This window comes from Ascidia mentula, chromosome 5 (genome assembly GCF_947561715.1).
Source record: "Ascidia mentula chromosome 5, kaAscMent1.1, whole genome shotgun sequence".
Classification (NCBI taxonomy): domain Eukaryota; kingdom Metazoa; phylum Chordata; class Ascidiacea; order Phlebobranchia; family Ascidiidae; genus Ascidia; species Ascidia mentula.
In genome coordinates, this window is record NC_138570.1 from 15,659,217 (window position 1) to 15,673,912 (window position 14,696).

The window sequence follows — 14,696 nt, forward strand, 5'->3', positions numbered from 1 at the left end:
AAACGGTTGTATGCGATATTACAACGACATGATATACAAGGAATGATAAAACGGATATGTTGTCAATATCTGATTGACACGTTGACATAATTCTTTGGAAGAATTGGCATTCGAAACACACAAAATGTAATAATAAGTAGTGTCGACGTTATATTTGCAATTATTATATTGCGTTATTCTGACATTAACCGTTATTTTATTAACGTCGGATAATAATCACGCTGTAAACCAAGTTCAACTCATTTACGGCGAACGTGCTATTCGTTCGTTGACACTTCCAACAACAAGCCGCCTTTTCAAAAGAGTTACGGGATTATCCGAACTCAAATAACCTGGTATGCATTTTCTGTATAGGCCACATGTCTTTTGCGTGAAAAAGATACAAAGGGACATAGGACAGATTTTTTGTACGCGTGGTTTGTAACGTGTTATTGTTAATCGTCGTGCGCTTGTTTATTATGTATTAAACTGATCGATTGACTTTGGGTTTAATAGCAGACTTTTTATCAGGAGTCAGATATACGGCAGTGTTATTATTTGTGTAGACGTTTTAAGTAACGCCCTGCAAATACCATGATAATAAAAAACATGCAGAAAGGTGAAGTTCGCTATTAACACAAAAATTGTAAGGATTTGTGTAATAAATTCGGTTTGGTATAATTGTTTTCCTGTTATTTACGATTCAAAGCCTTTATCAAAACTGGTGAAAGTATTTACAATGTCTGTCAATAATTGTTAATCAACACAACGTTGTCATGGTAACTAACGAAGCAATGTTAATTTTCGTCACTTTAAACCTCCCCAACATTTATTCGCATTTTACTTTCAGCTTAGAGCTCTTTATCCCCCCCCCCCCATGATCCCTTCCAACTCTCCCAACTCATAGTGTTGTCATCAGTAGAAGTTCTCGACCACGGAGCATTGAGTTTGGCATACGAACAATCACGCGCCCACCAAGCTCCACCACCAGCAGCACAATTATCTTTAAACCTGAAATTATAATTAAGTCGGTTGTAAATAACTCTGTGTTACAACTTATTTAAACTCAGTTTAAACTTGTGTTTAACGAAAACTTTAACGCAACCCCCTGTTTCAGAGCAATTGATTTTGACAATTGTTGATTTAGGGTAGGCGGTTTAACTTTGTCAACAAAAATCAACTATTTGAGGAAATGCATTTCATCTCTTTTAACACGACTCGATTTACTTCGTAAGTAAAACAAAAATATAATCTGACACGTTGTATCATTATTACTTACCTGTCATTGTCTCTATTGCGAGTTGAAAATCTCATCCCGTTGTCACTGTGCACCTCCCTTGTCATGGAATCTCCTATATCCCCCGAATATCCGGATATAGTAATTGTGTAAGAACTTCCTTCATCACCAATGCTGAAATTACTGAAAACAACAATGTTATAATGTTTAACTTAATGCAAAGTAATTTAAATAACAACGGATAATTTGTTGTTTTAAATCAATCCGCTTACATTGGTTTGTTGCTCATGGAAATGATTGTTAAAGATAAAACCCTTTGTGACGCAATAAACGGCATGTTTCATACGTTATGTTATGTTGTGTGGGATAATTATTTGTCAACTAAGCAATAAACACAGAGTGGGATTACAGAAATTTTGGGAAGGAAACCCAGATATTATTGTTCATAAACGACTTGAGGTCCATTTTTAAGCAACTTGAAACCTGTTCCATCTAAAGGATGTCAATCAAGCATACGACGCTGATTGCAAGATGTCTGTAACCCGCATTTAACTATTTTGTTTGTGACAGATTTTCTTAATGTTTCTGATCCTACGTCACCGGCAGGGTACGTGTGCCTTGGTTAAACGTTCATTTAAGGCGATTACAAAGAGGTTTTATTGTAGCTGAAGAACTAAGCGGATAAATCTAACTTTCCAGTCAAGCAACGTTTTGGCAAAGGTCAGTACCTGGCACTCAAGAATTTACCACAAGGAGTTGGGCAACAACGACGCTATATTCGCTTTATCTATTATACTTTTTGCCTTTTTCTACCGCATGGCATTACCAATTACCAATACGTGTACAACACACCGTGAATACAGATCATTATATTTCTTTTCCGAGTACTTTTGTGTTCGGTGCCGACTAATTATCCACTTACTCTTCTAAAATTTCCTTCCGGACAAGAACCACTGGCCTAAGGAATTCACTCTGCTGGCCAATGCACCCATTTTCTTACATATAGGCCCTACAATAACCCAGGGGTGGGCAAAGAGAGCACAGAGAGTTAACACTACACAACTTATACACTGACATCAAGTTGCGCCAGCGTCTTACACGTCGCGGTTACGGGATTTTTGTTGCCTCATTCAAAACATTGGGAGCCGAGCATGTTGGGCAGAAAATCGAAATTTCAAACACTGGATTATGCATGGCTGTTAGCTGGAGAATATAATAATATTTTTATCCCATATATCGATGCGGGACACAGCACTAATATTCACTGGATTGCTGCCACCAATTGTCAAACGGTTTGGCCGTGGTTAATTTTGCTTAAACTGTCTTCCAGATGCCTACGCTTCAGAAGATTTGGAAACAAGGAAAAGAAAATTTTTGGCAGCCACATTCTCTAAGCTCAAAAAGATGGCATTCGACCCAACCCGAGCCCCACTGAGCTCGGTCCCGGCAATCCGCGACCTAGCGATCGCGCAAACCTCAAGAGCGGTGATGTGGGGTCGTTACGAATTGATTACTATCTCTATGTATGTGCGGTATCTAAACTTTTTGTTTTCATAATTATTCTGAACCGAGTAAAATAGAAACATAGCAAGAAAATTCTGTGTTACTTCAAACTTTTTTGGAAATCTGAGGTAATAAGAGAGGTATTCCCCTTAATGCCTTTTAAGATTATGTTAGTTATGATGTGGCATCAAATTAAAAACGTTAAATACGTCATAGTCTTACCTATACTCGGCAAATCCTTGACCTCCGGAAAAATCCTGAAGGTCAACACGAAGGCGACATCTAGTGGACGTACTGGTGATTTGATGCAGTTTCTCCAAACCTGATAAAATTTGTTGGTTGTAATAATATTGCTGAAAATACTGGAAATTAAATTGGATTAAATGTAACGGTTATGTTGACTCATGGGATTGTTACATAGCGTACTTGAAACGTTTTGCTTGGTTGGCCTGTATATAAACTAGGTGTGTACAAGTTGTACCTGTTTACTTTCTGGCAGTTTATAACAATTCATTGTAACTGTTGCGCCTTGCGCAGTGTTTCGTTTTTTGCCTCTGCCACGTGATCTGACAAGCGGTGTCAACCTGTCCTTTTTTCCTTTTTGTGCCCACGAATGTTTTAGTGTAGTTTACTTCGAAATTGCGGTATCAATACCTAAGTCTCGGTGAATGGCAGACGAAACCTCGTAAAAGTACAGCACGTATATTTTATGCCAGAAGAGCGGTACATTTTTCAAACTTTTGCAACATTTGTACGTAGTTAAGGATTGCTTAATTGGATTACAAACCCATCCAAAATTCTGTTGATAAATCCCCAAACCCGTTCTTGTAATCCACCCAATCTCTATCGAAACTCACAGATCCATCATAACGACGCTGGAACACCTGGAATTTATCAAGTAAAACACGTGACACTGATTTTCGGTGAATTGGTCAAAAAAGTAAGATGACCTCTATATCAATATATTACTTTTCACATTCATGTGAAATTTCCTGACCTTCATAAACAACACAATCCCGGGCGTATGGTTAAGTATTGTAGCGTGAAATCGTAAATTACTTGGCGTGCATAATCACCTCGCTTAACCAACTTAGCGCTGGTGCCAGGGATTGCCCACCCTTGTGTTAGTGATATTTACCACAGTATCAATACCTGCCACCCATCTTCACAGTAAACTTCTCCCGATCTGAGAAGTTGGCGACCTTCAATATCTAAAGTTTTACAGGAAACCGGTGGAAGAAAATCTATGAGATTACGGAGATCTGCAGACGGTTTAAAACTCATCAGATTGACAGAAGTATAGAGTTAAACAAATTCACACACAAGTAGGCGGTAAGAACCCCACAATATTTGTACGACTTGTATTATGACCAGAATACACCGGTGGCAGATGGAACCCTTTCTAATTCGCTCTTGATGACGTATATGTTGGGTTTGCCAATACATTTGTCCGTCACTCACATCATGACTCGCTTCTGCCCGTAGTGGTGTAAATACCTCAACAATATACACACTAGAGGCAGAAGCGAGTAATGACGTGATTTACGGGCAAAGGTTGTTGGAATTTGACACATATGTAAAATTTATATTAAAAAAAAGTAAAGCTCAACTGTTGGAAGTGTTGCTCAGTTGACCTTGCCGTTGATCCACTCTGTTCGACAACTCTGTGAATAAAATATTCGATAAGCAATGTGGAGCCAATAATATGAATTGCGTATAAGCTGCAGACAGATGGCCACTGTTTCGACCTAAAAGGTCTCATCAGTGCAGCTTGTGTGAGTATAAGACGACTTTGCTGACCAAACGGCCAAGCAAAGACTTCCACTTTGTGGTGACTACACAATCACCGTCATCCGTAGGCACCAAACTAGGTGCAACCAAAACGGAGAAAACGTGTGGTGACTTGGTCAGCAAAGTCGTCTTATAGTCACACCAGCTGCACTGATGACCTCCGCTGGCTAGTTTAGGGAAACGACACCAATGTTTTCCAACTGAAATACGATGAGTTAATTTGCCGCGCACCAAAGCAAGTTTCTGACCACTCGCGACTCTATGAAACACGCGCGATGTTGTTTGGCCGGCGGCAGTTGCCACAGGAAAACATTGTTGGCGTACAGATATCTAGCCACCCCAGCCTAACATCAAAAGTGTTTTTTCCAATAACTGAAACCAAACTACCGTTTACTCCAGAAAAGCGTTCGTTTTGGCCCAGCGGGGAGATTTTGAGGCGATCACAGCACTTGCACTAGTATAAACTAAATCACATACCAGCTCCGAAGCGATGGAAACGTTGACAAACCGGACTAATTGGGGTTTGGTGCTAGGTTTAAACAATGTGAAGAAAGTGCAAAGTACCCATTGTCATGAGCAGCGAAGTACTGTCCGCATGCCACGACCACGTACATGGCGGGAGATACTTGGGAATGGCTAAAATCTTGAGCAAACTCTAACAGCGTTTTTACTGGCTAAAATGGAGAGAAGGGACAGAGGCTTCTTGCCGTAAATGCGAACACTGTCAGCGTAATAAGAAAGCAACCACTACCACCCAAGCCCTGTTAGTGCAATCACAAGAAATGCGACCGATGCAACGCGTTGAGATTGATGTGCTTGGCGCACTTCCGTTAACCAGGACGGGATATCAGTATGTCCTGTCCTCAGTATCCTTGTGATTTATTCACAAAATATGTCAGAGCGTGGCATATGCGGCATCAAACCGCACGCGAAACAGCGAGCATCTTGTTTCACCGGTGGCTGACGGTACACGGGGTACCTGAGGTGATTCACTCCGACCAAGGAGGGAATTTCAAAAGCATATTATTTGCAGAACTGGTAAGGTTAATGGGTTGTAAAAAAAACCGAACGACGACATATCACCTCGCAAGCAACAGAGGAGTCGAACGCAACAATCGCACTATCATAACAATGCTTCGCAATTGTTGGACTTTGGTCAAGGTTTGGACGCCGACATAAGCAATGCTGCGGCGACGACCAACGACAGCCGGACACACCGAAATCGGCGACAAATTGAATTTTGTCAAGCGTGTGTGGGACAATTTTTAACGTAATTTTCTCACTCAGCTTTTATCATATATTTGTGATTATTTCGCCGTTTTACTTGTTTTTATACGCCCGAACAGTCACGCTTACGTGGCAAACGTAGGCTTTCAGTGCAAAGCAGCCTAGGTCTTAACCAAATTAGGTGGACACTCAAATTTCGGTTACAAAAGTACGAAAAAGAGACATTTTTTTATGACAAAACAGCTAATATTTAATTCTTTGTTTCAAGTAATTTTAACTTCCTGTGTATATAAGTGTCAGCTTTCACGATCTCACAAATTCTCATAATTTCCTACCATTGGTCATGAAGATCTGAATCAAACCCTGAAAAATAATTTGTTTTATTTCGTGTATTTTAAAATGGACAGAATCTAGCCCCTGATGGAACTGTCTTAAAACACGACAGCAATCAGCCGATAGGAAACGTTTGAAACAAAGTGTTTCTGATTACCGTCAGTTGATTTATTTTTTAAATTGTGAAAAGTCTATTTCGCCTACAGCATACGTCATCATCAGTTTCTGCAAATAAAATACATTAAAACACTCGAAGCTACATGTACCTAAAATAAACAAACAAATAAAAACAAAATTGAAATGGTGAGCACATTGTCCCAAGCAAGGAACGCACCAAGCATTTCAGGTTGTGTTTCGGTGGTATTTGTAGAGCACCCTATGGCCAAAATCTGGATATGAGCGAAGCCAAATGGCTAAACCGCACCCAAGTTTCAATAAATATAAAATAATTCTCCCCTGAATTGTTTAGCAGTTGCTGGCAGTTTTTATTTTGTGTTGTGATTTATGGATGGAGTACATCTTTTATCATTGTTTTAATGTTGTTGAATTACGTCGTGCGTTCGTCCTGCGGGTCGTCATTATTTTGATTCGCACTCCCTTATCTTTCTGCTTTAGTTGTAAGAGGGTTTTGCACTGCAGTGCCGTTTGCAATTGTGTAGATGCAGTGGTAGGGCATATTGTGTTCACCATTTTAATTTTGTTTTATTTGTTTGTTTATTTTAGGTACATGTAGCTTCGAGTGTTTTAATGCATTTTATTTGCAGAAACTGATGATGACGTATGCTGTAGGCGAAATAGACTTTTCACAATTTAAAAAATAAACCAACTGACGGTAATCAAAAACACTTTGTTTCAAACATTGTTTTTTCCTTCGATTCGTATTTACCCCAAGTAGTGGAAGCGTACAAGATTTATGTTAGCTCCCAAACTAGAAACGAAACTTTCATAATGGTCATGATTGATGTATCTCGTTTCACAAAGCACAGGGTTGATTTATTACGCTCCAGCTTACGTTTACCCATAGCATGTGGACGCAAAGCTAATTTCTTACTGATATGAAACTTACCAGAGCGATAACTGCTGCAATAACCAGACCCTGCACCACCATCACAATCTTCATTCTTCTAAGCTTAGAGCGTAATTGTGGCAACTTCTCTTTCTCCACGCTTTGCTGAGGTTCCTCATCAACTGATTGTTCGGGTAATTTAGCTTCCAACAAAGCCTTACGTCACGAGTTCTAGTATCTTTTTCCGTGAGTTTTTCATTGTAATATTCCAACTCTTACGTAAGCCCATTTTTACTGGCGTTTCATTATGTAAAGGTTATAACGTCATAGTACACGTTGTCAAATAAATGTAAAAGCTTTGAGTAAACGTCAACAGTGACGTCAAAAGTTGTCAAAAAATAGTTATGATTTTCCCGCTTTATTTACAGCGGTTGGGAAACCGCGTCAGACAACAACATCTTAGTTTCTCCACACAAAGATAATACAATCGGTTTGTACGACTTACTGATTTTCTGGAGATCAGAGCGAGCCGTCATTTCATAACTTTCGCGATACATTTTCGATGAAAATGTTGGATGATGATCAACCAGAAAATAAAACAAACAACCACCTTTACGTGTGAGCAAGATGATATAACACGAAAGTTTGTGAAGTGCAGCCTATACAGCACAAGAATTTATGGTGGTGTAGCAACACGAATGTTTCCCTGACCTAGCTCTGACCACCACGCATGAGTTCCTGATCGCACACCGGAACACCAGGCGGAAAGGACACAGGCGGAGCTAAGATTTCCTGCAGAGCTTTAACAAGCTTCGGACACTAGGCTGGACAACCACGTTTTTCCCAACACTTCGCTATAAAACGCATTTGTGGTCATCGTTCTCTCTCTCGGCCTGCCATCATTCTCGCCATCGCGCTGTTACGTTCGCACGTTCTTTTGTTAGTTAATTCGCTGTAATTCAGTCACGTGATAAACTTTAGTTAAACGCGTTTGGAACAAATTAAAATTTACGCGCCATGTCATTGCAAACGTGTGTTTCCATTTATAGATAATTCTGTTCACGGAGTTTTAAATTCAGTAGTCTACAGCAAGAACACGCACGCAGACTTAGCTTCAGCACAGCAGCAAGCCGATCGGGAATCAATTGGTACGCTGCAGTGGCATTTCTTAAGGAGCAGGAAATGCGTCGTTTTCGCTTTTTTTGTCTACATTATTACATATCCTTTCAACAGGTTGTCAACAGCTGTACTGATGAGACCTTACAGGTCGAAACATTGCTTGTACACATCCTGTCTGCAGCTCTTCATAACCTTTGTTTTTCACTCTGTCATGGATTCAATTCCATTCCTGTAGGCAACCGTAACCAGGCGTTCGTTTCAGCAGAAAAGTGTAAACAGTACTCGGTCAGCTTGGAATCACGACGAGTTTGCAAAACGTGTCTTCATGTCAATGTTCATGTTTCTGTTCATGTATTTTCTAACATACTTTGCATGTTACAAGGAATGTGGGACAAAAATCAGCGTTACTATATCAAAGCTGACGCCATTTTGGTCAAAGAAAATCCGATGAAATATTTTACCAGTGGTAAGAAAATCATAAAACCACTGATTTCCCGCGGTATTCGCGACCCATTGTGAACCTTTTTTTCACTACATTTTCTAGCGTCAATACACAGAACGTTCCTACAACTGCGGTTTAATTATATTATATTCCATTTTAGTTTGAATTCATTGGCTTTTTAGTTCGTAGTGCATTTTTTTGTTCTGCTGGCGGCCGATCAATCAGCAAGTTAACTCTGGTAACTCTTCACACGCATATATCATTCCGAGTTGCATTCTGTTCTACAATTCATTTCTGTCTTATTAATATTCTAGTTGGTCACGGGAAGTGTTCGAAAGGCTTAACCATATTCATTGGAACTTCTTTTGAGGCGAAAATTGTCAAGCTTTATATGAAAGTGCAGAGAAGGCTTGAGGTCACTTGCCTAGTCAGCCCGGCCCTTTTTAGGTCCAATAGTTGTGAGCTGCAAGTGGCCAGCGTGTGTCTTGTTTTTTTGGCACTCATTTTGTTACGATATGAATTTCGCCAGAGCTGTAGCCGGGCCAAGTGTGGCGGCTCGTTCTATGCCAGAGACCTTGAAATGGGCGCTAGCTTCAATCCAGGCTTACGGCGTTTAGAAATTCACCAATTATTGCGCCGTAAGCCTGGATTGAAGCTAGCGCCCATTTCAAGGTCTCTGGTTAAATTTTCGCTGCGAGATAACCAAAAATGCATCTTTTAGTTTCCAAAAGGGAGCAGTTTTTTGCCCTATTATTATACGGTGGAGTAATGGGAAACCTTGCAAAACCTTTACATTGAAGGACACCAAGGTGCCATGCTGATGGTAACGAACAGTCAAGACACACTTACAATCCAAAAAGGGCCCCACCCAAATGCCCAGCGTGATCTGGAAACATATAGCGCCATCTGGTTGCCAAATTGACAGCCAAGCCAACGGCATCAAACAGCAGAGAGTTTTAAGTCCCGATGCAGCTGAAAACGACCATTGGGGAAGAAATATGATACTTAGGCGACTTTCAGGGGACTCGTCATCTACGGCGAGAGCAAAACTTTAAGACGTCTGGCCACCAAACATGACGTATGCGCCTCGTTGCGTGCCAACCACATGCTGGTCTTAAATCTAGCGGTTGCCGATCTTCTGATGAGAGTTTATCTGCTCATGTTGAGCGCTGCTGACAACACATACAGAGGCAGGTTTTGCTTGGTGGAAACTTCCTGGTTAACCAGCAGTACTTGTGCCACCATGGAAGTGCTGGTCGTGCTTTCAAGCGAGACATCGGTCTTCACAATGTTGTTGCTCACCGCATGTCGGCTGTATTCTGTGTTCAGGGTATTGAACTTATTCTTAGATTGAAATTTGGTGCAAATTTATAAAAAAATCAGACAAATGCTGACTTCACCCTTGCTAACTGCAGTTGCATGAATTTACATAAATTGTTTCAACAGGAAACTGAGCCTCTTTGCTAAAGAAAAAACAGTTTCGAAAGTTTTAATCAGACGTTTTATTAGTGTAAAGGATCAACGGTTTTGTAAGCAATTAACTTTATATTTACAGCCTATTTCCTCTCTACGCAAACCTACCTTTTGCTTGGTTCTGTTCCTAATCTTTCTCACTTGGTTTATATCGTTCGCCGTCTCTCTGCTGCCCCTCACCGGATTTCAACAAAACTCTTTCTACGGGTCGGCGTTACTCAAGCGGAACGCTTTTTTCGTTGACGAAGTCATAACTTTCGAAGAGGCAAAGCGTTACGTCATCAAACTAGTAACGTATGCAAAAGTGTTTGAGGCGTTACCCTTGGAAACGGCACAAAGTGTGCTGAAAATTTCAAAATGGTCTGATTTGGAAGAGTTTCTCGAGACCTTTGCCCCCAAATTTGATGAGATGAAGGCGGATAAGTTGTTCGGGTAAATTCTTCAAATCATAGAACTTTAATTTGACTTAAACCTTTCTGCAATAAATTTAGTTCGACCTCGTTAGTCCAGTGTCGTGAGTTGGCTGGTCGAACTTGGCTGCAATGCTGGGCTGCGAACCCTGTAAACCTAGCATATCCCCACAAGTTAAATATACCAGCCAAGTCGCATTAACTTTTGTTACAGACATTTTATCTACGTAGACTGTTTAATTCTAAAACTCTCTCGTAATTTGAATTGTTATTTTGCGTTTAGTTATTATAGCAGCATTAGTGTTTGCCTTCCGCAAATATTTAAACCTCGGGGGTTCGAAGCTTGGAAGTATTCCCTCTCAATAACCATCATCAACTGTCTCGTGTTTGTGTGTGTTGCTCTGCTCTATGTTGTGGTTGCAATCAAAATCAAAATATCGAAAGTTAAAAGATCTGGGACGCGACCCAATAGTGGAGGTGGTTGGGAGCACTTGTGATTTACTGACGTTTGTTACGTTTTAATCATTTGGTCATTGCAGAAATTCAGCGCAAGATTATTCGACTGATCATCACGGATTTCTGTTGCTGGATTCCACTTTCAATCATGGTGTTCGTTGACTTTAGCGGAGTTAAGATTGACAGCGTTTCATACGCAGTTGCTGGCATCGTTCTTCTCCCAATCAACAGCGCCCTCAACCCAATACTCTACTCCAACTTCGTCGACAAAATAACGTCCAAGTGTTTTCGAAATTTCAAAATGGGAATGAAAAGATTTTGTCGTCCTAGACAAGAAAGATATGAAATGAATGTTGAAACTATTTCGACGAATATCACAGCATAAAAGTTTTTAAGACCATTGGAAAGCAATTCAGGTCTGAAGAACACCAATTTCTCGCTAAAATTATGCAAGACTCATCACGAAAACCGCAACAACATTTGAGTGAAAGTAATTTAAATTTAAAATTTACCTTTCTACATACAGGAAACTTGTTTTCAAAATTGTATAATCAACAAATACAAAATAAAGAAAAAAAAAGAAAAACATGAAGGATGAAGGACAGAGTGCAACAACCCCCAGTGGTACTTCCCCTAATTGGAGGATAAAGAAGCAATTCCGGCATAATACACCCTGGAAATTTAAGTTAAAAATTAATTTTGTGTTTAATAAAACTATGACATATGACACACCTGCCACGAAATAAATGCATCCGAGTTTACAAATTAGACAACAATCGCTTGTCACAAGTGAAAGAAGTAAAATCCAGTTTCACATCAACGTGATAGGAATAATTCTGTGCAATAACTCTCCAAGGAAATCCACTGAACGCCAATTTTAATCCCAAAAAAACATATATTTCAAAACCAAATCTATCAGGTTGAAAAGCGTGTTTTTCTTCAAATCAAAACCGAAATTGTTAATTTTGGCACTGATGTTCGTGCAACAACATTTGGTTGTGGCTCGGTTTGGTAAAAGTGCTTTCAGTGGTGATGTTGGAGAGTCGATAGTGAGACTAATGTTGATTGTTAACCTCGACTTGCAGATTTGGAAGCGAGTAAAAAAGGGAAGTACACAGAATAAACTTATATTTAAATGGAATATAAATTAAATTCTTTGTGCCAAAGCAAATTTCCTTGTGTAAGCGTGCTCATGGCGTCCGCTTGACTGCTCTCTTCGATGTAAATTTTTCCATAATTTGCAAAAAAAAACAGCAAAGTTGGGAGTGACCTGGGTGCGACCGGGACTTCGATATAACCAGACACTTTGACCATGAAGCTTTGTTGCATTCCGTGTAGTAATGTTTGAATTGTTTGCAAATAAATTTGGCCATTTTTCCAAAAAGTTAACGATTTCGATGCAGCGTAAAAAAAACACACCCTAGGAGTTATTAGGTGTTTATTTCAATTAGAGTTGATCACACTTTGTTAAGATTTGTAAATAATGCAATTATGCGTTTTTCTTCCCTTGTTAAAAATATGTTTATTATGCAGTACATTGATAATTTTGTTTGCGGTTTGGTGCCTAAATTGTCCCCTTTCGGGCAGTAAAATGTGTTGCATCGCATGGCAATCACACGTACTCCAACATCAATCTAACAAATGCAAACTCGTTCAGCCTGTGGTGTCTATGTTTTGTATCAGGTTGAGGGGAAAATAATGGTCTTTGCAAGCAACGTTTGGTGTTTATTTCGAATCAGAGGCAAAAGTAATTAGAAAAAGGGTATGTGAATTGCATCTTTGTCTGGATGTTTTTTACGGTTTCGTCGTCGTCGTCGCATATCAGTATCTGGGTCCACGGGTTATCTACGTCGTACCACGGTGTCCTATAGGCGTGGACAAATATAGTTCTGTGTGGATTGAGCCAAAGAACAGCAAGCGAAACACAATATTTTTTCAAAATTGGCTAATATTCAATACCTCGTTTTATGCTGTATGAAGAGCACGTAATCTACTTGGTGCATAACCAGACAAAGAAGCGGTTTCTCACAGTACAAAGCCAAAATCAGCATAAGAGTAATTGGAACGATTAATTAATCATTTAATATTTAGTTTTGCATACCTGGTGGACAGCAGTAGCGAACTTTGTAATCGTGGCACCAATAACACCGACCACTAAAGCGCGGATGTGCAGAGCAGCATTGCACATAGGGAATGGAGACGTAGATGTACCAAACGTACGGATGCACCTTTGCACCGACCAAACCCACATCGACGGCGGTCGGATTCTCGCAAACTTTTCCCGGGAAAGCCCAATGAATGGCGCCGAGTCTTTCAGTGTCACAATAGTCTCCCGATGGATTGTCGAGATCAAACCAATCGGTCCAAACACCTTTTTCACATGTGGCTTTCGGTTTGGGTGCTGGTTTTAAACCATCGGCCACGCACTCTGAACAAAGAATGTTAAAAAAATATAAGAGCTACATATAGTCATTTATTACGTCATCCAGTTCAGCTCCTTGGAAGTAGGCAAGCAATATCAATTTAGTAAACAGAAGATGCGTGAATTGTTACGAAACGTCTTGAACAAACAGTTTTTTAAAACGAAAGTTAAAACGAAATGAAGAAACTCTAAGCACTTAGATAGGCTGAACATGTCCAAGGTAAAATTTTTACCTATAAGTATGCAGTTTTTATCTGTGCACTAGTGAGTAACCTATGTAATGGCCATGCACCCACTTCAGAAAGTTTTGTAGCGCAGAGCAAAGGAATATCACATTTGCAAACTAAACAATTTTGTTTTGAGTTGTATTAATTTAATTTAGTCGTTGAGAGTAATCGCACTTAACATTTGCCTCAAAATTAAATTTACGCAAACTGTATTTTAATTATTAGAATTTCAGTGTAACTATTTATGTACTTACGCGCATTTGCTGCAATTAAAATCGTCGACACTACGATAAGAGATTTCAACATATTGTCGTCTTTTCTGATAACACTTAACATAGCTAATGTTAGTCAAGCTTAAGAAAATGTAGTTATTTGTTCGCATATTATATAGAAATGTTCTCAACGCTTCAGGCGAAGAGTGCTTTTACCTTCTGAAAATGTTCTGCGTTAAAGAGATTTGTGGCTTCACCATGTATATTAGATAACACCACGAAAATATATGTTTTTCAAAAACGTTCGTTTGGAGTCGCAATATTTTTTGCCCGTGGCGATAACAGCAGTTTGTGGCCGAGTTCATAGTGCTGTCAGACACTGAACAACAACTTCTACAACTTCTACATATTGAGTTGTGGTTAGAGCTGACTTCCCGTTTGATGTATGTATCAATATATTTCAGATCAAACGACTGCCGTTTTTGTTTACCTCCGTGGACGGTTTTTCGTGAGACACTAAACCTAAGTATCTTAAACTTAACTGACGTTCTTTTATATGCTTTGTCGGTACATACTGAGGTTATACAAATAATTGTAACGTTTTGGTTTATTTCGACTTCAATTCAAGTTTAGTTTACTTTACTTATTCTTCACCCTAGCTGTCTTTCATCACCGTTTATCTCTATGTTTTGTTTCTTATATGTGTGTTGTCGTATATTTGTTTTTACTATGGTTGTTTCTGCGTTTTCCTGCTCACCTTTAGGAACAGTTTGTTGATATAGCATGTCCCTACAACTTAGGTGCGTGTTGCCTTTTAATTGTGCTTTTGACAAATAACAGTTGCGCGGTCGATGTTATT

At 39.6% G+C, this 14,696-nt stretch overlaps 2 protein-coding genes across 2 annotated transcripts; both read right to left on the bottom strand.

Moving 5' to 3' along the window:
- On the bottom strand, window positions 1–7,723 carry LOC145903344 (microfibril-associated glycoprotein 4-like). The gene is made up of 9 exons (XM_082991421.1): window positions 7,582–7,723; window positions 7,137–7,258; window positions 6,073–6,100; window positions 4,330–4,383; window positions 3,872–3,981; window positions 3,507–3,603; window positions 2,942–3,041; window positions 1,259–1,399; window positions 1–990 (listed from the first exon to the last, which is right to left on the bottom strand). Exons 1-9 carry the CDS (start codon window positions 7,631–7,633, stop codon window positions 831–833), a joined length of 864 nt encoding a protein of 287 aa, XP_082847547.1. The 5' UTR covers window positions 7,634–7,723; the 3' UTR covers window positions 1–830.
- A 4,890-nt stretch (window positions 7,724–12,613) lies between these two features.
- LOC145903576 (cartilage intermediate layer protein 1-like) lies at window positions 12,614–13,999 on the bottom strand. Its single transcript, XM_082991669.1, has 3 exons — window positions 13,880–13,999; window positions 13,078–13,404; window positions 12,614–12,841 (listed from the first exon to the last, which is right to left on the bottom strand). The coding sequence occupies exons 1-3, from the start codon at window positions 13,959–13,961 to the stop codon at window positions 12,822–12,824; spliced, it is 429 nt and encodes a 142-aa protein (XP_082847795.1). The 5' UTR covers window positions 13,962–13,999; the 3' UTR covers window positions 12,614–12,821.
- Between the last annotated feature and the right edge of the window lie 697 nt (window positions 14,000–14,696).